The 24,806-nt window shown below is 38.5% G+C and overlaps 1 protein-coding gene across 5 annotated transcripts in view; it reads left to right on the top strand.

The window, feature by feature from the left end:
• LOC108697601 (nectin-1) overlaps positions 1 to 24,806 on the top strand; it is a 104,860-nt gene that overhangs the window by 45,090 nt on the left and 34,964 nt on the right. For 4 of the 5 annotated variants that reach the window (XM_041571330.1, XM_041571332.1, XM_041571331.1 and 1 more), the window contains exons 4-5: positions 1,723 to 1,840; positions 2,924 to 3,075. In XM_041571330.1, coding sequence (XP_041427264.1) covers positions 1,723 to 1,840; positions 2,924 to 3,075 — 270 coding nt within the window. Of the gene's footprint in view, positions 1 to 1,722; positions 1,841 to 2,923; positions 3,076 to 6,124; positions 12,167 to 24,806 lie in introns of those variants that run through there. The other variant, XM_018227783.2, reaches the window with a different exon arrangement.

The following is a 24,806-nucleotide window of genomic DNA, read 5'->3' as shown; positions in this document are numbered from 1 at the left end:
TCCCAACAGGTCCTTCTGTAAATCTATCCTAGTGTGTTTTGTGCAGGAATAAAATAAGCAGGCTACTACCGCAATGTCTTAGTTACAGGTCATTTTGGCTTTCTTCTGTTATAATGTTGTTTGGCTCTATATAACTCTGTGATCCATAATCATGTCATAGAATGAAAAACATAATGAAACTGATGGAACAAAACACTCTGGCCTTTTATTTTTAAAACACAATATTTGATAATAGAAAATGTACAGTATTCCTCCAGAAAATACAGAGAATATAGAGAATTTACACCAAACTGGGGCTTGTTTTTAATTTATTTTGCTTTAATATGACTGTTAAAAAGTAAAATGAAAGAAAATGAAATTGTTACTTATATACTGGGGGGTCTTATTTATGAAAAGTCCGAATTTCTAGAAACTAGAATCCACGATTGGATCTTATTTATTAATAAAACATCTCAGGGACAAACAAGAAGAAATCTAGCGAACATCCAAATCGTACAGTTTTTATCCCCAAAAAGTCCAAAATAGTTGGATTTTCTGGATAATTCCAGTGCAAAATACAGAAACTTCCAAATAGGATAGGTACCTCTCCCATTGACACCCTCGGTAGGTCTGACTTTTTCTATCGTCAGGTTTTAATAAAAATTCAGATTTTATAGTAAAAAAAAACTAAAACTAACTTTTATACAATCAGCATATATGTGAAAAATCCACTGAGGTAGATTTGCATGAATAAGACATTCTGCCTCTGTATAGAAGATGTTCAGCAGCACCAAAAGCCATGAATATGTTGATCATGAAACTCTTCGGTAACTTATAATATCCTTATAATTTACAAGAGGGGGTACTTTAATCACCATATAATTAGTAAAGGTTTATTATTGTCACCTGAAGGGGTTGTTCTCCTTTAAACAAATGACTACAATAAAACCATGTAGCTATTAGTAGACTTCCAGTAAAAGCTCACCGCTGTTTCCTCTGGCCAGGTGCTCAGTCCTCAGTGTCCCCACTGTTCCCAACCGACAAAACTCAGCAAATACTACTGCAACTTCTGAGCCTATGATTAAGGGATTTGATCCTGAAACGCGTTAGGCCTTTTCCAGCAGTTTTGCTAAAATAAATTCTGTCCAGAAATGCCGTCTATTGAGTTTTGTAGTTATTAGTAGACTTGGCCATGCATATAGATAGTAAGAATGGCACTTACCAGACAGGTCAGCCCTCAGGCTGATCCATTGTATAATTTGGTGGACCTTGAGGTCTGTGCCTCAGTTATGGATTGGTATGTGACCCAAATAGTACATGGAAGTGAGACGGCATTCCTCCCTGTTTTCTGTTTTGGATAATCCAAAGAATGTGACTTAACTCACCAAATTACTTGGCTGGAGGTTCCACACACAGAGAAGAATTGAACTGTATTAAATATTACATATACGGGAAAGTGTGTATAAATGTAGTATAACAGTCAGTTAACCATGATACATATGGCAATCTAATCCATGGGAACCAGATAGTAGTTAGCTGGTAACTGTCTAGTTCAATTAAGAATGCCAGTAACAAATTGCCTGTTTTTTGCATACCACCTGAATGTGCTTCTTACATTCAGTCAAAAGTGGTATTATACAGTATATACAGTAAAAATAAATAATAATAAAAAAAATATATATATATATTTTGTAATCTTTATTTATTTTGTATATTCCCTATTATTTCTTCCTTGTCCTCCAGATGAGCCACATGTTACTATTGAAGGTTTTGATGGGAATTGGTATGTAAGGAGACCAGAAGTAAAACTGACCTGCACAGCAGACGCCAACCCTCCTCCTTCTCTATATGAGTGGAGAATGTAAGTGTAACTAACAGTTGTTTGTGAAAATAATGGAATAGAGTGAAAATAGCACAATGACTATGTTCAATGTTATGGCAACTGATTAATCAAATAATTAGGGATCATCAAATCCATCCATTTTGGGTTAGGGAGAATAATCAATCCGCCACATAAAACATGGGACCCTAATTTAAATATTCAAATGTTAGAAACAATTTTATATCATCTGTGAATAAAAAACTGTTGTTTTCAGTTACATAGTAACATAGTAAGTTAGGTTGAAAAAATACACATGTCTATCAAACGTTTAACATACCTAACTGCTAGTTGATCCAGAGGAAGGCAAAAAAAAAACATTTGAAGCCTCACCAATTTGCCTCAGAGGGGGAATAAATTCCTTCCTAACTCCAAAATGGCAATTGGACCAGTTCCTGGATCAACTTGTACCATGAGCTATTTACTATGAGCTGTAAAGGAGAAGCAAACCCAAAAATTAAAAACCCCTACCCTACATAGGACCCCTCCCTCCTCCCCCAGCCTAAGTGTTACCCCCTGCAAGCCATAACTTTTTACTTACCCCTCCGTGCAGATTCAGGCATCTGAGTTCACGGGCACCATCTTCAGCTGATTTGGTAATCTTCAAAATGAGACCAACGCTTCAGCAATTTTCGTGAGTTTTGGCGCATGTGCAGTTGTTGCGAAAAAGAAAATTGCTCATGCGCCGCTCCGCCGGTCTCATTCCGAAGATTACCGAAGAGACGAAGGTGGGGGGGGTAAGTAAAATGTTAGGGGCATTTGCCCGTGGTAACACTTAGGCTGGGCGAAGGAGGGGGGGGTCTATGTAAGGTAGGGGGTAGGGTTTTTAACTTTTGGGTTTGCTTCTCCTTTAAAGTCATATGACAAGCTTCACGTGGTTTGCTTTCAGTTTAGCAAACTGCATGTGAAAGTGGCATCAGCCTCCTACCCAAATGTTGTTACGTTACAGTACTATACTTTGACCGTAGTGGGGTCGGGTGCAGAGCTCTGTTTGTGTATATATTATTCTTTGTTTGTCTTCATCGTGGTCCCTTTCTTATTCACATGATGCCTTTCTTCCCACAGGGCGAATGGCTCACTGCCAGATAACGCCATAGTAAATAATAACACACTGCACTTTCGAGGGGAGGTCACCTACGGTTTTTCTGGGACGTACATTTGTGAAGCCAAAAATGCCATTGGCAGTCGTACAGGCCAAGTTGAAGTTAATGTGACAGGTAAGGAGAACATTAAAAAAGGCATGTGTATAACTCCCTACCTACCGACACCTTATCTTCATTCATTTCAAAAGCGATAATCAAATCAAAGTACTCCGCAGGGAGTTTAATATGCCATTTAAGAAAATACAGCAATGACTGAGCCATTCTTAGTTTGTATGCCTTTCATTTATTTCCCTGGCTTGAGTGTTCTGTGTTATATGTATTGTGTATGTCTCTCTTGGCATACTGCCCTGTATCTATGCAAATTTTGTGTAGGGTGCTTAGATAATGCGCTGTTTCTGCATTTTTTTTGTTGTGAGGCCGGGTCTTTTGTACTCTGAGTTACATATTTAGAAATATGGTTGATACTGTCATGTACTGTCATGTACTGTCATGTACTTGTATTTGATGGTTTATATTAGGATATGTCTTTGTGACTGCACATCCTTGTCTTTCACTAAACTTTTTTTTTTTATTTTTTTGTTTTTGCTCAAGCATGTGAGTTTTAGCTCTTAGCATATACTGCTCAGAGAGCTGTGTCACAGTTTCCCCACACCTAAACAGCTGCACAGAACAATTGAATAGATTCCATCCAACCCCTAAGGGTGAGAGCAGGAGCCTGTCCCAGGAAATAAAAAGAAACAAGGAACAGAAATCAGGTTTAACCCTCATCTGAGCCAGGATGTGCTCTCAAGCCTGTACATGTCACATACAAAGCCCTTTGTAAAGGCAATTGCAGGGAGGGGCCGCATATCATCGGCAGGACTCCCACAGGGACACTTTGGCTGCTTATCCTCCCAACCTTCAGTCTGTAGTCTCTGTGTATGTGTTTGCATATGTGTGTGTGTGTATATAGTTCAATGAGCCTGAAATAATCTCTCTGTTGCATCTGAAAACACTAAATAAACAGTGTTTACAGGATGCACAGATTTTTCTACATCTACATAATATATGCATGCATGAAGGAAAATGTGGTTAAAGGGATAATGTCATGGGAAAAAATGTTTATTTCAAAACGCATCCTGTTATAGTGCTGCTCCAGCAGAATTCTGCACTCAAAAGAGCAAACAGATTTTTTTATATTTAATTTTGAAATCTGACATGGGTCGAGACATATTTGTCAGCTTCCCAGCTGCCCCCAGTCATGTGACTTGTGCTCTGTTAAACTTCTGTCACTCTTGACTGCTGTACTGCAAGTTAGAGTGGTAGCACCCCCTCCTTTCCCCCCTAGCCGCCAAACAACAAGATAATAGCTCCCTGGTAGATCTAAGAACAGCACTCAATAGTAAAATCCAGGTCCCACAGTTACACAGTTGCAATGAGTAGGAGAAACATAAGCCTGCCAGAAACCAGTTCCATCCTAAAGTGCTGGCTCATTCTGAAAGCACATGACCAGGCAAAATGACCTGAGATAGCTGCCTACACACCAATATTACAACTAAGAAAAATACACTTGCTGGTTCAGGAATGAAATTTTACATGGTAGAGTGAATTATTTGCAGTGTAATTTAGAAATAAAAACTACACCATAAAAATCATGACAGGATCCCTTTAAGGACTTTCATTTTACATCAGACTGCTAGTTTACATGAAATCTGTAAAAAATGTAAGTATCTAATATGTTGGATATTGTTACCACACCATATGCACAATTATAGTGCAAACTGTGACACGTTTGCTTTCTATGGAAAGAACTGGGCACTGGTGGAGTGGGCAGAGAAATGGCATATAGCTAGGAGACATGTAACGCCATGCAGGTAGGTAGTTTAGGCATCTCACATACAATAAGAGAGAAGTAACTCAACTAATTCAGTGAAAGGATAATTTGACTTGGCAAGGTATATTGTGTAAATAATCAGATGCCATACAAGATACGATCAGCACGTACAAGGGATCAAGGAATAGCTTTTATACAGATCTCTCAATTCCAAAGGCATTTTTTTCGTATTATATAGATTTGCTCATATAATACATAAGTGATAATTCCATGAATAATAATGTCTCTGTTTTTGCCTCACAATTGGTATTATTAGTAATACTATTATTAGTAATACATTTATGTCTGGTACCTGCATACCTTGATAGTTATATAAAGATGAAATATGGGTAATCAATGTTATACTGATGTGATATTTTGTCATATGCCCAATGCTAAGAATGAGCATGGCATATTCATTAAACAAAGTCTTTTTTATAAAAACACTCCATTTCTTCTCCAACCTCCATGATTGGTCTATATCTGAATATAGTTTTGGGTGGCAAAACTGATTCCTTGGTTACCTTCCTTCTCTTGCTAGCATTTCTAGCAATTTGGTAATATTATGCCTGACTTAAAAACTGTTAGCTCCTTTTGATCGGGAATGGCTTACAGATACTGAGACCTGTATAGCTTCCTTTCTTTCTGGTTTCAGGGATTGTTTCTAACTTCAGTTGGTTGCTGTCATTTCTTGCTAAGTATTCTATGGAAATCAGATGGAGACCTCTAACTCCTTTCCCTATCCTTCCCTTTATCCAATATTTTCCCTATTCTTTCCTGTCCCATTTCCTCCTCCAAAGCAGGGACGCAAGCATAGGAAATACTATTACAGAAGCCTTAGCTATTTATTGAGCCATTTCTTAACATAAAAATGTCTAGAATATGTCAATTACTGAACTACGTATATTTTGGTAAGTTTGTACAGCTTTTTTTCTTTATGATTGAGCTTAAGTTAACAGAGATAGTTTTTTTAAGAGGAAATGCCTAATAAAAGTTGAGGTAATATGTATATCTATCTAGATATAATAGATGTTTCCCACTTAAATTGATCCAAGAAAGGGTGATATTGACCTATGAAGAGATCTTGAAATGTAAATGTATTATTTCTTACATTTACGTTTACCAAGATCACTTTGTTGGTGCAATCCTACAGATATTCACTCTAAATAATTATTTTTTATACATAAATTGTAAATTGCATTTAGGATCTGGTAGTCATCTGAAATGGGGTTTTTGTTTGCGTCTCTGCTCTTGGGTTTTAGCATGTAGCCAGAACCTGACATTGTCCCTCTCCTTGTCTTTCCTACCCAGAATTCCCTTTCACCCCAACTACTCCTGGGAGACTGGACCGGAGAGAGTCCTCCACATTTCCAACAGCAATCGTGGGCGGCGCAGTGGGAGGAGTCGTTCTTGTGCTCGCAGTGTCAGTACTGATATTTGTCGTACTGCGAAAAAGACATCAAACCTTCAAAGGAGATTATAACACCAAGAAACACGTATACGGAAATGGTTACAGCAAGGCAGGAGTTGCACAACACCCACCAATGGCACAGAGCCTGCAATATCCTGAGGACTCTGATGATGAAAAGAAGCCAGGTCCAGTGGGAAGCAGCATCTATGAAGAGGAGGATGATGAGGGTCTGGATAGACATAAGCTGGCTCAAAAATTTGATGATGAGTCTAAGCGTCCATACTTTACTGTGGAGGAGGGTGAACGTCGCTGTTATAATGAAGACAGAACTCTAGGATTCCAGTATGAACCTGACGACATGCCTGACAATTTGGTGCCCCAAAATGATGGTTCTTTCATCTCTAAGAAAGAGTGGTATGTGTGAAAATAGTCAACCCACTACATGGACATCTATGGCTTGATTCATGCACATGCCCCACCCCTTGAGCTGGGGAAGAGACAAGAGACCTGTGGGAGTGACAATGTGACCAGAGCTTTTTTGTTTCTTGATATAAATATATATATATAAATATCTATCTTTTTATATGACTCACAACTACAGGGTCCCTATGACCTAGAAAGAATACGTATTTACACCCACCAGTGACACAACATGGCCCAATACAGTTATGCCCAGTCTAATACACATCTGTCACATTCCTTCAGTAAATAAACATGCACACACAAAACATCACAATCAGTTAACACAAGAAAAGCTGCATGTTTTGTTTTGTTTTTTCTAATTACAGCATGACAGTTTTAATTAGCACGACCCAATGCAGCAAAAGAAAATGGAAGCATTTCCCGATTAAACTGTCATTCATGCACAGCTTGCTTTTTGTGGACAGCAAAGGGAACCATAACTGTGGATTAAGATCTCACATGGTAATTTTAGGATACTTAAATTAAAAAAGCAAAGGTTACGTAACGTTCCACTACATAATATCTAACACAAATATCTTCGGTATTCTGATTTACAGACAATCCCTTACACATAATTCACACACTTGCACACACACACACACATTTATAAACAGACATACCCACTAAATCTTGCCTGGTTTTCATTACATACACTGCCTCCCCAAACTCCTTTACCCAGACACTGGAATTATATATCTGAATATTGTTGGGTATGATGTTTTTTTCATGTATTCTGGGAAGTCATTGATTTCCAGGGATACATAATGATGCTCTGCACCCTGCCATCCTAACCCTACCTGGTGTGGGGTTGGGGAAAGACAATGGGAAGATGGCTGCTTAATGGTCTGTGGGTTTTTTTTGTATATTGTGCATTTCTTGTTCTGTTTGGGTCATAGTGGAATTTTTCTAAGCAATGGTTGTACATTGAAATTCAAACAAAACCATGTGCCATACCTCCCTTAAAAGGACACTGCACTAACAATTGTGCATGATAACGATAAAGATCACCCGTCCCCAGCATTCCAGGACTCTTTAATAGCGATATGTGTTACATTACAAAAAATGAACGTGACAGTCAGAGTGTAATGATTTCACGTGGCTGGAGCTGGAAAGAGTATATGATTTGGGACTGTACTGCAGATCTACAGACACCAGGAGTCTTGAAAACCTGGACACACACTTGGTTCCCGGATTGGAGCACCCTTTCGAGAGTTTGGCTTGTCACTGGAGTCAAGTCTGTTGAAACATGTTTCCATGATTCTTCTAAGAGCCTCCTTGTCCATCTGCTGCTTTACAGACATGAACTCTCTGCTAAAAGGGAGCCAGGAGCCTTTATTTGAGCTATAATTTTGTAAATGAGAAAGGAATTGGGAACAAACATGGCTGTTACCAGATGGTCACAGGGTCCTTTTAAAGTACAAACTCCTATTCTGTCTGTGCCATGCTGCTCTGTTTTATATAAGTGTCCTATAAAGTGTTTGCATTCCACTGCACCTTTCATATCTCATTGTACATGCAGGGCTTTCACTGAACCCATCAGCCATATCACAATCAACAGACTATGCCACAGCTTGCTTGTGAGCTAAGCTTTCAGGCTAAATGTTTTAGGTCTCTGATTCTTAACTTTTAATTAACTTAAATCTGTAATTCTTTGTAGTGATTTTGATGGGCCCCATGCTAATGTTGAAAACAATATATTTATTTTGGCATACAGAACAATACCCATGACAACATCCTGGGGGATGTCATGGATTTTACCCTTAGATAGTATTGCATAAGGATCCAGCTTATCTTGTGCACAGAATATTCTTTTTCTGCACATACATATTGATAAAGATACTGTAAAATGAGGATCATAAATAAAGGGGTATAGTTCTAATCATATCTATACCCAATTAAGTGGGAAAATACTAAACTGTGCGTGAAGGGATATATCTCGGCACACCTTACTGTTCTTGGAACTGCCTGTTTTCCCTAGAATCCATGCCCCTTACTGTGGTAAAGTTCTCCAGAGTTAAGCTAGCCATCCATAGTTCAATATGTGTTGTTAGCCCTCCAAACTTAGCCAGGTATCTATTAGGCCAGTTTGGAAATTCCATCATTTGAGTGTCCAATGATGCTTATTTGGTAGCCTTGGCAAACAAGGGGATGTTCTTGTGTGTAGCCACCTTAAGTTGACAATTCTAATGCAAATAAACATACTATACAGTCAAAAAGTACTGTATTATGTCTGCCAGTTGGAGACAATTAGAAAGGTATAAGCATAAAGCAACAGGAATTTCTATTTATAGGAAATCAACTGGGAAATAATCTGGCAGGACATTTATCTGTGTCGAAAACAAAAACACGCTTTTCAACAACTCCTTTATAAAGTGCTTACTTATAAGTAGTGTTTATCCTCTACGTTTCACCATGAATAGGCATTAAAGAATAAGGGTATAGTATATTTTATTTACAGAACATCCCTTTTCTTTGCACTTGCAGTAGGGTTGTCACCTTTTCTGGAAAAAAATACCGTCCTTCCTATATATTTATCTTTTTTCCCTATTAATAACATTGCGATCAACCATCATTTTCACCGTCCAGGTGGCAACCCTAAGTATATATGAGACAGAACTGTTGTATTATTGGCTTCTCCTCAGGAATTCTCAGTGGCATATAAAGGGATAGCAGGGTAGTTGTTATAGATTTATGTTGCTGACTAAGTAGAATGTTCTTTATTGGTTATTCTGAAGAAAGTGACATGGCAATTTCTATATGTATTGATACGTCTGAGAGATGGGATGTTCTTCATGCACTATAGGCTATGGTCCATCTTGAAAATCTAAGTTCATCTCAGCTGACAGTTTTAATTTACATGTAGTTTGGGGGTTTTTAACTTTATTTTACTGCAATTTGTATAGCACTTCATATAAAATGTCCAACATCGTGCTTCATGGAGAAATAATAATTCATATAAAAATAATAATTCATTCAGTTCAAGTTGCAATTTTACTACATTTTTTTTTCAAAATACAGCTTTTTGTTCCCATTGACTGCAGTCGACTTTGCAGATGTGTTGAGGTTTAACATTTTTGTGTAAAATTCTAGGGAAGACTCTGGAGTACGCACTTTATAAATGGGCACGCCAGAAAGTTTCCATAAAAATATTTAAGAATATGCTGCATTTTATGAGCTTTTTATAAGATCTTAACAAAAAGTCTCTATTGCTAAGATAGGAATTTTGGCAATAGGGTCTTAGTTAAATCACTCTGTCTGATAAAATAAGTGCTTACCCAATGAGGTTCAGCACTTTCCTTCTTCTAGAGACTGGAAGAGATAGTGTGAGATCTGTCTCTTCCTCATTTATTTACATAGAATAAATCCTATTAGCATATATGTAAATTAGTGAGGAATGGATGGGGCATACACAGTACTTGCTCCTTTCTGTCTCTTCCTAGCTAGTCACTGCAAAGTCTGCATGGAAATAATTGGATGGCCTGGAAAGATGGAATACCCCCCTCAAGTAGGATATCACTGAAACTCAAATACTTTATTAGAATATTTAAAGAAGCTGGGTGATTTTTTTTTACAGCTCCCCTGTAGTTGTAATGTATGAATTAATGCAATACATCACAATCATGGAAATCATTTTTTGAGGCTGCGGAACAGAAAGGGAATTGAGAGCAGGTGATTTATGATTTGATTGCTTCTTTAAATAAATTCAGTCATCTTTATCTGAGGGGGCCTACCCTATTAATTTAGCCTTGGGCACAAATATTTGAGGTTTTAGTTATCATTAGACGCCACTTCCCTATCTGAGTATTGGTGTGTTACATTTATATATGGGATGCAAAAGGGAGAGATTCTGCATAGCTATGCCTTATCAGGCCCAGTTTAGTCAATAATACAAGAAGGCCTGTGGAAGCTTTGCACATAGTACTGGTTAATATCACAGCATGTCCTTTCATTTTATATGTTGAATTTACTACTTCTTAAGTAGCATTGCATGTTTCATCAAACAAGTAATAGAACATATAAGGGCAAATCTCCTGTACGTTACAGGTTCATAGCCAAAACCTTAGGGCTATGGCACAAGGAGTATATTTCAGCTAAGAATAGTCTGAATAGTGGCTCCTTCCATTCAGTTGAATAGGGGAAAGACTGTCAGCACTGGTACTGGTGCTTTTCTAGCTTTAAGGGTAGAGCTCCTCGAGCGTTTTTTGTCAGATCGACGCCCGTCAACAACGGATGGAGTCGCACACGTGAAAATATAATTGGACTACACGGTCCGACAGTCGGATTAAGACAATGCTTTCTGCGTCCACATCCGAGATGCATGTCGCGTCGGATTTATCGTAGTTGTTATCTCCGACCTTTCATTCAGTCCAATTATATCTTCACACGTGCGACTCTATCTGACTTGTCACATGCATGTCGGCAGGCGTTCATCCAATAAAAAATGCTCATGGAGCTCTACCCTAAATCTCTCTTTAGAAAATGTTGAAGTTCAAAAGAGTCAATGGGAAATGGCAGTAATGGATTTTATGTACAGTATCTCTTTCACAGCATTGGAGAATATGCTGTGCGTGCCATCAGCTCTAAGAAAATAAAGATATTAAGTAAACAATTAGGATGAAATATAGCTGAATTATGGACTCAGATTCAGATTTCAATGCACATTAGGTATCTTTGGGCACAGTGGTAGAGTAGGCATGACAATATGGTCATTGTGTGGTACTCATATTTTTATGTGTTGACTCAGTCTACTCATATCATCCAGATATCATAAACAGGCATAAAGCATTTTGAAAGGGCTAATATTTAGCAGCAGAAATACAAATGTGAAAACACGCTGGAGTTAAGACAATGTCCTTTTACAGCTCTCGGCACAAAACTGACAGCTGCTCTGCCAGCACCCGAATGTGAGTTGTAGTTTTGCGGTACTACAATAACCAAACAAAAAATTGCACATCTAATTGTCAGGTACTGAATAATATATGTTTTGCTTGGGGAAAATTGCCCTAACAAATACATTTTTTTATTGTATAGGCTGTAAATAGGGAGAAAATATATACCCAGCATTCTCCAATAACGTAGGCAAATAATGTATTACACAGACATTTTTGTTTGCAGCTGTAGATACATGAAAAGGCTTTCAGCCACTGTATCATGCCATTCCTTTTTTCATTTTATCTGCATTCACACTGACAAGCGAGGACCTCTGAGGCCTATTCTCCTTAGTACCGTCCCTGTCCTGTTTTTAGGATGGAGGAAGTTATCAAATCTCCTGGTGAACTAAGTGCTGTAATTTTGTAATGTCACCCTCCAAGCAAAAGCTGTGTTTAGATTTGTAATTTCAATCTCCGTAACGGTGGCTATGCTGAGGGTACAGGAATGTGACTTGGGGAGGGATGTCATTTGGGTATTTTACAAATTTGAATTGCTACAACTGTGGATAAATGTGATGTACATTTTATAAAATAAAATATTCTAAAATCGTTCTTGTTAATCATTTTGCCATGTCCTCACAATTTTCTCTGTTTTCCTTGGTGTCTGCATTGAGCATTTTTCTCTATTCATTTTGTATACTGACTGAGCTGAGAGGGTTTGATACAGAAGTGAGTTACCCGGTACCTGCTGTAAATCTGCATGGAGCAGTGGGAGTTACTTTTTAATTGATAGTAAATATAAACACATTGGTATGTGCCCCCTTTGCATAGACAATGTATTAAAGTCATACTGACACCAAAAAAACTACTCTTTAAATTATGAATGTACATTAAAAGTAACCAATAGGTAATGTTGAATGTTAAATTATAAATGGCATGCAAAGAAAATGTTATGATAGATGTATAAGAAGGTTTAATTTCTGGTGTCGGTATCTCTTTAATGTTTACTTTTATCGCACAGGGCAAATTTGAGCCTAACAGTAACCAATAGCAACCAGTCAGTAATAGGCTTTTTTCAAGCCATGTGCAGGTAGAACTATGAAAACAAATGTTTCATATGTTGCTACGGTGCAAATATGCCCTGTGTTGATAAACAACCCCCCACACTATCCCCCCACACTAAGGGGGATAATAAAGAATGACTTGATTATATGTCTGAAATTGTAAATCATTTTTTATTGATTATATTTAGAAAGTTACCTGTTTGCTGGATAGTTCCCCTTTAACAGTGTGGCCTTATATAAAGCAAGCTAGCTTCTGTGACTAGGAAGCCCAAACTGCACTCTTAGCTTGCTACCTTCTATATGTACAGCTTGCCTTGCTTTAAAGGAGAACTAAAGATTAACTAAAGAAGTAAGCTAGAAATGTTGTACATTATGTTCTGGGCTTCTGTACAAGCCCACGGCAACCACAGCCCTTTAGTAGTAAAGATCTGTGTCTCTGGAGATGTCCCAGTAGCTCCCCATCTTATTTTCTGCTGATTCACTGCACATGCTCTGTGCTGCTGTCATTTACTGAGCTTAGAGACCAACTCACAATATACAGTACACATAGAATAGAAATGTCATAATATAAGGCTGATTAGTAATGAATACAGATAATTACTACATGGCAGCCCTGTAGCATCAGTTTATATTACAGGCCAACCTCATTTTCTGCTTGATAATTTGTGACGACCCCTAAGCTTAGCTTCTCAACAGCTGCTCAGAGCCCACTGAGCATGTGAGTGTCGCAGATCCTTTCCAAGATGGTAACCCCTGTGAAAAGTTTGATGTTCTGAAACATTACTGCTATTGAGAAGCTGAAATTTTACGGTGGCTCATTACATTCAGTATATAAAATATGCCATTTTTAGCCATATTCATTTTTAGGGTTTAGTTCTCCTTTAAGGAAATGCTTTTCCCCATGAAAGCAAAACTTGTGTTTTTTTTATTTAATATTACATCTTTCAGGAACATGTCCTTATTTTATGTCCATGAATAAATATCTATGTATTAATATTTATACAAAAGGCACATGGATGCATTGCCTCTGTCTGTTTGCACTGCATAAAAACTGTCCAAAACTAGGCATGCACTCACAGGTCTTATGCAAACAGAAAATTGTGTTTATTCAGTGAAAAAATTGCTAATATTTCTGCTAGCTCTCTAGCCTTTCTCAAAGTTTCTCATATTTATATATATGCCCCTGCCCCAGACTATGTTTTGGCCAAAAGTGACCAGATAACTTGGAGGCATGATGTAGAATTTCATTGGCTGAGGATTTGAGCATATTGGCCTGGAGTGGAAATGTTAAGATCAGCCTGATTTGGCCCAGCATGTGGCCTAACACTGGACAAAACTCAGGTCATTTGGAAAGTTTGTCCAGTCAGCCAAAACGTCAGTCTGTTACTAAATAAATTAAGTTCATTTTTTAAGACCTGTGAAGTACTGATCTTCTTTGCAAGTATATATATATGTAATTCCTGTCTTCCCATAAATTGAAACCCCTGGTAGAGCCACAACTTTTTTCGGCCAGTGGAATATACCCCTGTGTGCAATAGGCCTTACGTTCTCCCTGAATATGCCAGTTATTACATCTTACCTGTGTGAATGTTGAACATGAGTAAAATGTAACTAATTACATCAGGATAAGGGGCACATGTACTTTATCATTGATTTGGCTTTATTCTAATAATCTGGGTATGTCGTATATTTTGAGGAACTGGACATTTATGGGGGAATGTAATATGTGTCATTAGCACCAAAAAAAAACATTTGCGGACACCTTTGCGAATTTTAGCGACCATGTTTGCGTTCTTTTTGACCGATAACAGACCTCAAAGTCTTCCTCGCAAAGTTTCTGTCGTGAACATTGGCAGTGTATCAATGTAATAACATTTTCATTGCTAAACATTTTAAGGAACACTTATGATTACATTCGCCTCAATTTTTTTTTACCTAAAAAAATCGCAGTTCTTCTTTAATCCTGAATATACAGATGCCACAATGGGGGTCATTTATAAAGTTCGCGCAGGGCAGATTGGTTCGCATAGTGAATATATTTGCACTGCGCATGGTTATATTTATAAAGCTGAATAAGAGGGTGCATACAGAATTGCAAATTTTTTATTCACAATGCGAATGTCTAAAGGGGCTTTATAAATATGTCACAATTCGCAAATTGCGAATCTTTATGCGCACACTCTGCGACTCAATTACGCCACAACTTTGGTGGCGGATAAAATATTCGCAAAACAGTTTTTCAAACTGCGAATTTAACGCTATTTTCGCGCACAACAACCTCGCACATTGGGTGCGCTCGCGCAAACTCCTGTCTCATTTGCGCGCCATTTGCGAAAATTTATTCACACTGCGAATTCGCAAAAACCGGAAAGACGGGCAGAGCAGTGCAATATATTAGCGCTCAGCAAAAAACATGCGCAATACAACCATTTGCGAAAAATATGCGCTGCGCGAACTTTATAAATGACCCCCAATGATTTTTAACATTATGCAGCATACAAAGTAACATTTGATTTTTAGCCCCATCAGCAAAGGATGGACGTAAAGAGACTGACAGTGTCATGACTGTGCAATAATGAACCTGCAAGGTGTAACCAGGACCTTCGTTCAATGCTCAAATGCACAAAGCCCTTCCCTTGCCTAAATAGACAGTTCTAGTCAGAGGTGGAAAGGGACAACAGTAAACAACGATCAAGCTACAGCTATAGTTTTTACTAAACTAAAGAGCAAGCAACCTATTGTCAGCATGAAGACTGTTCTCAATAAGTTCTTTTCCAATTATGACAGTGTTCTTGAACAAGGCAGTGGTAAATATACCGGGACTAGTGATGAGCAAAAAATGTTGTGTAAAAAAATATCACGTAAAAAAACAAATTCACGTGCGCATAAGAAAAAAATGTGTGTCAAAAAAATGATGCACTTCAAAAAACGTGTTTCGTGATTTTTTTTCTCCATTTTGCAATTTTTTTCACAGTTTTGCGAATTTTTTGCCAAATTGAAACATCTCAAATTTGCTCATCAGTAACCGGAACCAGATTTTGTCAAATGGAATGATATTTTCTGGACTTTAAGGGGCAGATTCACTAAGCTCGAGTGAAGGATTCGAATGAAAAATACTTCGAATTTCGAAGTATTTTTTGTGTACTTCGACCATCGAATTGGTTAAATTCGTTCGAATTCGATCGAAATCGAACGAAATCGAACGATTCGAAGTAAAAATCGTTCGACTATTCGACCATTCGATAGTCTAAGTACTTGCCCTTTAAAAAAAACTTCGACCCCCTACTTCGGCAGCTAAAAGCTACCGAAGTCAATGTTAGCCTATGGGGAAGGTCCCCATAGGCTTGCTAACCTTTTTTGATCGAAGGATTTTCGTTCGATCGTTGGATTAAAATCCTTCGAATCGTTCGATTCGAAGGATTTAATCGTTCGATCGAACGAAAAATCCTTCGATCGTTCGATCGCAGGATTAGCGCTAAATCCTTCGACTTCGATATTCGAAGTCGAAGGATTTCAATTCAAGGGTCGAATTTCGAAGTATTTTTTACTTCGAAATTCGACCCTTAGTGAATCTGCCCCTAAGCTTTGGTTCCTTTAGACAATTTTGTAAACAATTTTTGTGACAGTTATACCTTCTAGCTGCTTATCTGCTTGATTTTCTACTGCCCTAAACTTGTCATTCTTCTTCATGCAGTATTAACAGTGGCGTAACTACCGGGGGAGCAGGGCGTGCGATTGGGCCAGGGCCGGCACCCCCTCAGGGCCCCCCCGGCAGCTCATTCGCCACGGGTGTACGGAGGGGTGCTACTACTTAGAATACCTGAAATTTATCGAGTTTTCAAGGGAAACCAGCGTGAAACCCCAAAAATTTGTGAACAGCAAATAAGGATCATTTTGTAATTCTTAAAAAGAAAAGAATTAAGGGTTTATTTATCAAAATCAAAATGTTCTCACTATTTTCTGAAAATCATTGTAATAAATCTTCACAAAAATTTCCTGTGGGGATAAGACTCTATGAAATCGTGAAGAAATCTGAATTGTGCGTTTTTTTTCGGATTAGTCACGGAAAACTGCAACTTTTTTGGACTTTGGACTCCTGAAACCTACGACTTTTTCGAATTTGATGCCTGAAACCACAAAATCTTCAGATTATTGAATGCAACCCAGTGCAGATCAGGATATCAAAGTGTCAACAGGACATCTGCCATTGGTCTGACCGCAGGTCTGAGTTGGAGTACTTTTTTATTCTGAATTTTAACACAATTGGTGTTTAATAAATCTACAACATTTTGAGGTTTTTTTCCAATGAAAAAAATTGTGGTTTTCACCTTTAAAAGTCCAATCAGAAAAAATCTGACTTTAATAAATAAACTATAGAAACAAGGTTTGTGCTACTGCCACATCATAGTGAATAACTGTGGTACCACTTAATGAATAAGTATTAAATCAAAAAATACCAAATAAAGTGAAGAATAAAGGAGAAAACACTCACAGTTCACCTCAGTCCCAAGGTGCAAAATCAAAATTACTATATCCAAACGGAATGTGAGGGAATGTGAGGGTCTCGTAGACCCTCACATTCCGTTTGGACATAGTGACTTTAATAAATAAACCCCTATTTTTGAACACTGGCTCTATTTGACTCCTGTAAATTGAAAAAAAAAATCAAGAGTAATGCAGTATACATGTATGGGATCTCTTATGCTTGAATGCTTGGGACCAGGGGGTTTCCGGATAAGGGATCTTTTCATAATTTGGATCTCCAGATCTTAAGCCTACTAGAAAATCTTTTAAACATAAAACCCAATAGGATTGCATTGCTTCCAATGGAGATTAATTATCTTATTTGGGAACAAGTACAATGCAATGTTTTATTACTACTGGGGAAAAGGAAATCATTTTTAAAATGTTGAATTATTTTATTATACTCTGAGGTTTCTGGATAATGGATTTCCAGATAATGGATCCTATCCCTGTACAAGTAGTAGAGGTATAAAGTAATTGTAATTGTGTGTCAGGGATGGGTTAATCTATACATTCCTGTACACAACAAGAATGCTTAATGTAGTGCAATGTGTAGATGTCAGGCTGGGGAAGAGTGTACAGGAGTGTAATGTACAGAAGAAAAAGGGAATCAGTTACTCTCGAGAACCAGGAATGGCTTAAGGGCAGTTTCAGTGTAATGTAGAATGTGTAGCATTTAGTGAGTGTGAAAGTCCTAAATTAAATCAGAGGTTTGTAAACAAGATACAGAAGTTGCAATAATAACAAGCACTTTCAAAAAGATATTTACTAATATATTGTCATCAAACCAATTTCCAGACTTCTGGAAAATTTACACTATAGGCAGCAAATCTCTGATTCATTTTGCAATGTTTAATACACATTCATATACACTCATATAACTCCAAATAAAATGTAAAAAGATATAACTTATTTACACCATTGGCACCATCCTCAGACCCACATTTGTCATCTTGCTCTTACCTAACATTGGGAGATTAATGGAGAATCTTACTGTGCTGACATTGTACTGCAAGTAGACATAAGAACTGGTGTTGCTTCAAGTGATAGAGCAAATGATTGCGATGCTTCAAGCAATGATCATTGGGTCAAAACAGGGAGCGAGTATACAGATAGCCTGAATCATCTTTCACTATACAAAGTATAAGTATATAACTTCCCTATTAGTGATGGGCGAATTCGCAAAACAGCGCCGGCGTCTCGTTTTTTCCGAAAAAAAATGTTGACGCCGGCTAATTTTTTCCGCAAATTTTCGCGGGCGTTTCGCGAATTTATTCGCTGGTGGCGAATCGTGCAAATCCGCTGCGAATTCGAGCCTGGCGAATATCGAGAATCGCCCATCACTATTCCCTATGTCTTCGGAGCACCCCCTGCTTTATTTACTGAAATAGGAAGTGACTTCTGATGCTTCCCTACTCAGTTTCTATGGCTCGGGTCAGACTGAACTGAGCAGGAAAGCATCAAGAGATACTTCCATTGTGCCCGGTGTTTGCAGAGGCCAAGCATATTAACGTATTAAAAGTGTGAAAATTGCTTACATCATGCAACCTTATTAAAAATTAATAAAAATATGTATAATTACTGTAGTTTGCAAAGATTTTTTAGATGAGTACTCTGACCAATTTTACATTAAGGTATATTGTAGGCCCTTATATATCACTGAAGGGATCTTAATAGATTTAGGATCGGGATTTCAAAAGGCTTAAGCACCCGGTAGTGCATGGCTGACATCCTATGGCTCTTGCGCCCACTTTCCTGTTAAACTGGTGCCTGGATGAGGGACCTCAGTATATGAGAATAGGCATCAAACTGTAATTTATATCTCACAGCTTTAGATGAAATGCAGGTCATTTTGAAAACAAGAGGTGTCATTTTTCCACAGGTGAGGTATAGCTTTGACTTATAAAGGTAATTTCAGGGTCATTAGTGTCATTTTACATTAGGCGTGCAGACCTTTGTACAGGAATGCAAATCTGTAACAAAAGAGATGTTTTTGTCTAAAATCAAAGCTGTTTCGATTGTTAAAGGGATTTGGTTTGGGAAAAACATTTTTTTAAATCATTAGTTAATAGTGCTGCTCCAGCAGAATACTGCATCAAAATCTCTTTTTGATAAGAACAAACAGATTTTTTTAATATTTAATATTGAACTCTGACATCGGGCTAGACATATTGTTAGTTTCCAAAGTACCATTAGTAATGTGACTTTTGCTCTGATACTCTTTACTGCTGCACTGCATGTTGGAGTGATTTCACCCCTCCATTTACCCCCTGCAGCAGCAGCAGTGGAACAATGGGATTGTAACAGGATAACAGCTCCCTGACACCCACACTGGTAAAATTGAGAAACCCAAGTCAAAACTCCTCAAGTTCAATTGAATAGGAGAAACAATAGTTTATCTAAAAGCAGTTGTATTGTAAAGTGCTGGTTCTTTCTGTAAGCACAGGATCAGGTACACTGACCTGAGATGGCTGCTACACCCAATATTACAGCTTAAAAAATACATTTATTAGTTCAATAATAACATTTTAAATGGTAGAATGAATTACTTTCAGTGTAAACAGTGTAATTTAGCAATAAAATCGATACCATAGAAAGGGGAGTGCCCATCAGGTAATTGTGCCCTTTGGATCTATGGACACAATATGTAGCAGTTTGTTTTGATGCATCCATGCCATATGCTACAACATGATTTGTTTTGGGAATTTTAATGTTTCACTTGCTATCCTTTTATCACTGGAGGTTGTAAGTGTCTTGTGGATGCATTCCTTCACCATTAGTTCCATAACCAAGGTACAAAAACATGTTTTGATTTATCAGGAAAAAAATGCCACCCACCCTCACTATCAAGGGTTAAGGCATATAGGGAAATGTAGTACAGAACCATAAAGATGAATTAAAGCAACACTGCACAATAAAACTGGGGGGAAAAAGGGGAATCCACCAATGATAATCTTGTTTACATTTGATTCTCACTTACTTTTATATGATCATCATGGAAGGCATTAAACATTTTCTAAAAAAATGTTCTAAAAATAAATACTGCCTTCTGAAGTTTGATTGCAATGGAATATCGCTAACCAAGAATCAGCCAGTAATGGGAGTGTGTTAGGTAACAATGAGATGACTGATGTAGCGCAATTAGGGATACTTTGCTTGCATTTGGCATTTCAAGGTGATTACTTGGGAAGGGAAAATAGTCAGTTTTAGAAAAGGTTTAGGTCCCCTTTAAAGATGTTCTAAACTAGAAGGAAACACTAACAGATTAGCACAACGTCTTACCCAAATCCCAGGTGTTTCTAGGTAGGGCTTGCATATTTAGAGCAAATATTTTACAATTGCATTTTTTCCCTAAATGAGCACTGACCTGAGAAAAAAGTCAGAGATTAAATTTACTGGGGAAGTGAATCTTTAAAATTTGCAGCTCATTTGGTTGATTCTTTTATATTTTCATAGGGCTGCTAGCCCTTGAGAGCTGGAGGAAAGTTTTAATGAGTAAATGATTAGATTCCCTATAAGCAACCTTTCCAGGACAAGCAGAACAAAGAAAGCAAGAATATGTTCCAGTGATAAGCTTGTCTGGTTCATGTTCTCCCTGTTCCCTTTTATTTGTTCCTACAATGACAGCTGAAGGCATCAAACACAAATTTATTAGAGCAGTGAACATCTTAACAGGATAATATCTCAACGCCCCTTTTTTATGTCTGGATACAGTGTGATATAATCTGGCCAAAATTGCATCCCTATGCCAGATAATGTAACCCCCTAGACCTATAGAGGGTTGGTGTGGTTGATTGGGTGTTATGTTATCTTTAGAGGATGATAATGCATTACTAGTTGCAGGGATATATGAGTTTCAATCTCAAGTAAGACCAGATTTCTGTTTTTGTGTTTTTTGGAGCAATTTGTAATGAAAGCAAATAGCATTGAGATTTTGAAATATACAGCCAAATAAAACTTTTGTGTATATGTTGTCGATTTCCTTATATTAGAACATATGTGGGTGCCATTGCATTCTGAAGAATTGCAGGACAGGAGCATATGTTATTGTCAGGGCATAATAATTATCCATATAAAAATACACATTAACAAAGCATGATAAAAATCCCCTTATTACAACATTTACCGGTTATACCTGTTAAAATGCAGGCAGATCTGGCATTAAGCTAATGCACTGGCAGGGCTGAAACTGGCAACTAAGATTATATAAGTTAGTGTAGGAGGCATTGGCAGAAACATGGTAAATTCTCACACTTTCGGTTACAATAGAGTGTGATCATGTTTCTTTACCGCTCACAACAGTGGCTTTTGGGTTCCTTACAATGTTTATGCTTTATTTTTGAGAAAAGGAAGTGAAGGGGTTACATCTGGCCCCAGATGTCCCCAGCTGCATCTCTTCTAGTGAATGGCAACAGCTGTTGGTACATGTTGAGCCCTCTCTGGAGTATTCTGCCAACCACGGGTGGAGGGAGAGCACAACGTCCTTTCCTCCTTCACCCCCTCTCTGAAGTGTAGCGTCTCCTGTATCCCAATGCTATTGCTTTACCATAAAGGACCACTGTAATTAAAGAGGTGAATGGAAATAATGTTAATTTTTAAGCACAAAGCATATTCATGTTTGGGGGTAATTAAAATTAAGTTCAAAGCATTTAAAGTATCCCATTACAAGAAAGACGCTATGTACACAAAAGGGTTTATACTGGAAAATCTGGTCTTTCCAGCACTAAGCATGGCTGCTAGAGACACACAGTTTTAATTATGAGACAGATACATGAAAGGTTACATTGTTGTATCATGGAAAATTTAAAGGAGTAGAAAAGGTTAATACACTGGGAGGTGCCCTCCCATGTATAAATTCACAAAGATCTTTTCCCGGACCAGTTCTCCAAATGTACCACCATCATTTTAGTATTTCATAAGGCTCCCTTGAACTGTCCAGGCTTGTATAAGCACATTTACCATATCAGTAGTGATGAGCTAAATATTTAGGCAGGAATAGATTTCCAGCAAAAATTTTCACTGTGAAAAAAGTGGTGCCCAAAAAAAGGCACTCACTGACTAATGGATTTCATGAATTTTTGGGACAGATTTGTTTATCACTACATAGCAGCTTACTATTGTATTAGTTTACAAGTCTAAAGGGATTCCAGGAAAATATAGGCAGGGTGGTGGCAAAGTGCTTAGCTAGAAAGGTGATACTGTGGATCAAACAGTGGCAAAACTTCAAGAACAATTTTGACTACACTTCCTCTAAGCCAAAAAATCAATCATATTTGATAGGTCCAAAGCAACCACTGTATAGGACCTGTTATCCAGAATGCTCGGGACCTGGGGTTTTCCAGATAATGGATCTTTCAGTAATTTGGATCTTCATACCATAAGTCTACTAGAACATCATGTAAACATTGCATACACCCAATAGGCTGTTTTTGCTTCCAAAAAGGATTAATTGCATCTTAGTTTAGATCAAGTAAAATGTACTGTTTTATTATTACAGAGAAAAGGGAAATCATTTTTAAGAATTTGGATTATTTGATTATAATGGAGTCTATGGGAGTTACCTTTCTGTAATTCTAAAAACTTTCTGGATAAAGGGTTTCTGGATAATGGATCCCATACCTGCATATGTGTGTGTGTGTGTGTGTGTGTGTGTGTGTGTGTGTGTATATATATATATATATATATATATATATATATATATTGTGACGGGGTGTTTGGGAAACACCACTGTCTTAGAGCAAAAGACACACAAAAGAGTGCATTTAAACTGCATTGTATGTGCTGCAAAGGAATATTTGGCTCAGGTAGGGTTAATATTCCCTATCAGCCAGGTAATTAAGTGGCAGCTGAGAGAGGATCTACCTGACCATGTAAAAGGGCTGTGTGAGCACAGTTCAGGGCTCTCCAGGGAAGTGAGGGGCTGTGAGAGACAGAGCTGGGCAGAAGGAGCTTTTCTGCCAACAAGAGAGTTCCAGAGCTTGGAGCCTAAATCCCTTGTGGGGAAAGAAAGAGAAAAGGACTGGCAGAGGCTAGTGAGTCTGAGTCCCAGGAGGGGAAGCCAGCAGGGCTGAGTGTGAAGCCCAAATACTTCAAGGTGCAAGAGGGTGAGAGTTTCCCTTGATGGTGAGCGACCAGAGGGGGGGAAAACCCTGAATGTTTGGCAGTGTATTTGCTGAACTGTACCCTGCATGTTCTACAGTGAATTTGAACTGTTACCTGAACATTTTTCTGTTACCTTTTTGTTGGGAATGTCCAGTGCTTAATAAAGCTGTGTTTTTGTCAGAAGCCTTGGTGTCCCTGTCTCTAAGCTCAAAAATCCTACGCTACCTGCCTACCAAACGCTAATTCCCCCATAAAAGTGCATGTGCAGGCCAGTGGCATGTCACAATTGGTGGAGAATGCGGGCAGATCTTTAAAGAGACATACACCTGTTTAAAAGCCTGGTAAGCATTACCCTTAAGAGACTGTACTAATATGGCAACTGGTGCTGTAAATCCCCATGCTACAGCTGTTCAGCAGGAGGCTGTGAGTGCTATTGGAAAGCAACAGGAACAGCAAGATGGTGACTGGTGGCTGCAGTTCCACCATGACTGGGAAAGAGTCAGCATGCCAAGTATGGGAAAGAGATTGCTAAATGCCTCACAAGTGAAGGGTGAGCATTTCTGTGAGTTGCAAGCAGCAGTGGCAGCTCCTGTAAAGTCTGTAGGAAAACAGTCAAAATGTTTCTGTCTACCACAAAGAAAGTTCTACCAACAGGCTTCCTTAAAGGTGCAGCAGCTTGTGGGGTTGCAACAGACTGCCAAGGAAGTGAGAGCAACTTCGCTTGTACGAAAGGAGACCCCTACATCTGGATCCAAGGCAGGAAACTGGTTCCTAAGAGGTGGTACCCCAAAATTGGAGCTCCAGCAGAATACCAAGGAGAGAGGCTATGCTGATTTCCAAGTCCAGTCTGGCATATTTGGCCAGAGTTCATCCCCAGCAGTTCCACACCGGATGCCCTACAGGAATGGTGAGACTGTTCTTAAAGGGGTGGTGGAAAGGGAACGGCAGGCTGGGGGGATACAAGACTGGGACTGTGGGAGGAAAGGCAAGGTTCTGGGGCCTAAAGAGTTAAGTGTGCAATCAGAATGCACTGTGCCTGTTAAAGGTATTGCTGAAAAGTCAGTAGAGGTAAAAGTGAATGGGATTTCACTGTGGGTCACACTGGACATTAACTCAACTAAGTCAGTGGTGTTGCATGATCTGTTAATGTTTATTCTACTACCGCACGAGGTCCCTGAGAAGCAAGAGAACTCAAACCCGACTGTATGTCTTAATTTTGAAACCACAAAAGGGACTGTTATCCACTCACTTATGGTTGCAAGTGATGGTGAAGAGGAAGTTATTCTGGCCCAGGTCATATGGCTGATAATTGCACAATTGAAAGGTCTACTGCAGCAATAACCGAGCTGATCAAAGTCTATGACCAGTTGTGTCTGCAACTCAACTCAGGTGGAGAGTCCCAGTCTACTAAGAGCAAACCCTTAGAGAGACAGGGATATGTCCAGCTCACTGAGTGTGTAGTGAGCGAGAACAGACCTGAGTTTGCTGATATGGAGAATGGTAACATGGCTGTCGATGGGGATAAGCCACATGGAGTGACTGTGGTTGAAAGCAAAGTC

This window comes from Xenopus laevis, chromosome 7S, assembly GCF_017654675.1.
Source record: "Xenopus laevis strain J_2021 chromosome 7S, Xenopus_laevis_v10.1, whole genome shotgun sequence".
Lineage (NCBI taxonomy): Eukaryota > Metazoa > Chordata > Amphibia > Anura > Pipidae > Xenopus > Xenopus laevis.
This window is presented reverse-complemented; position numbering and strand designations above follow the sequence as displayed.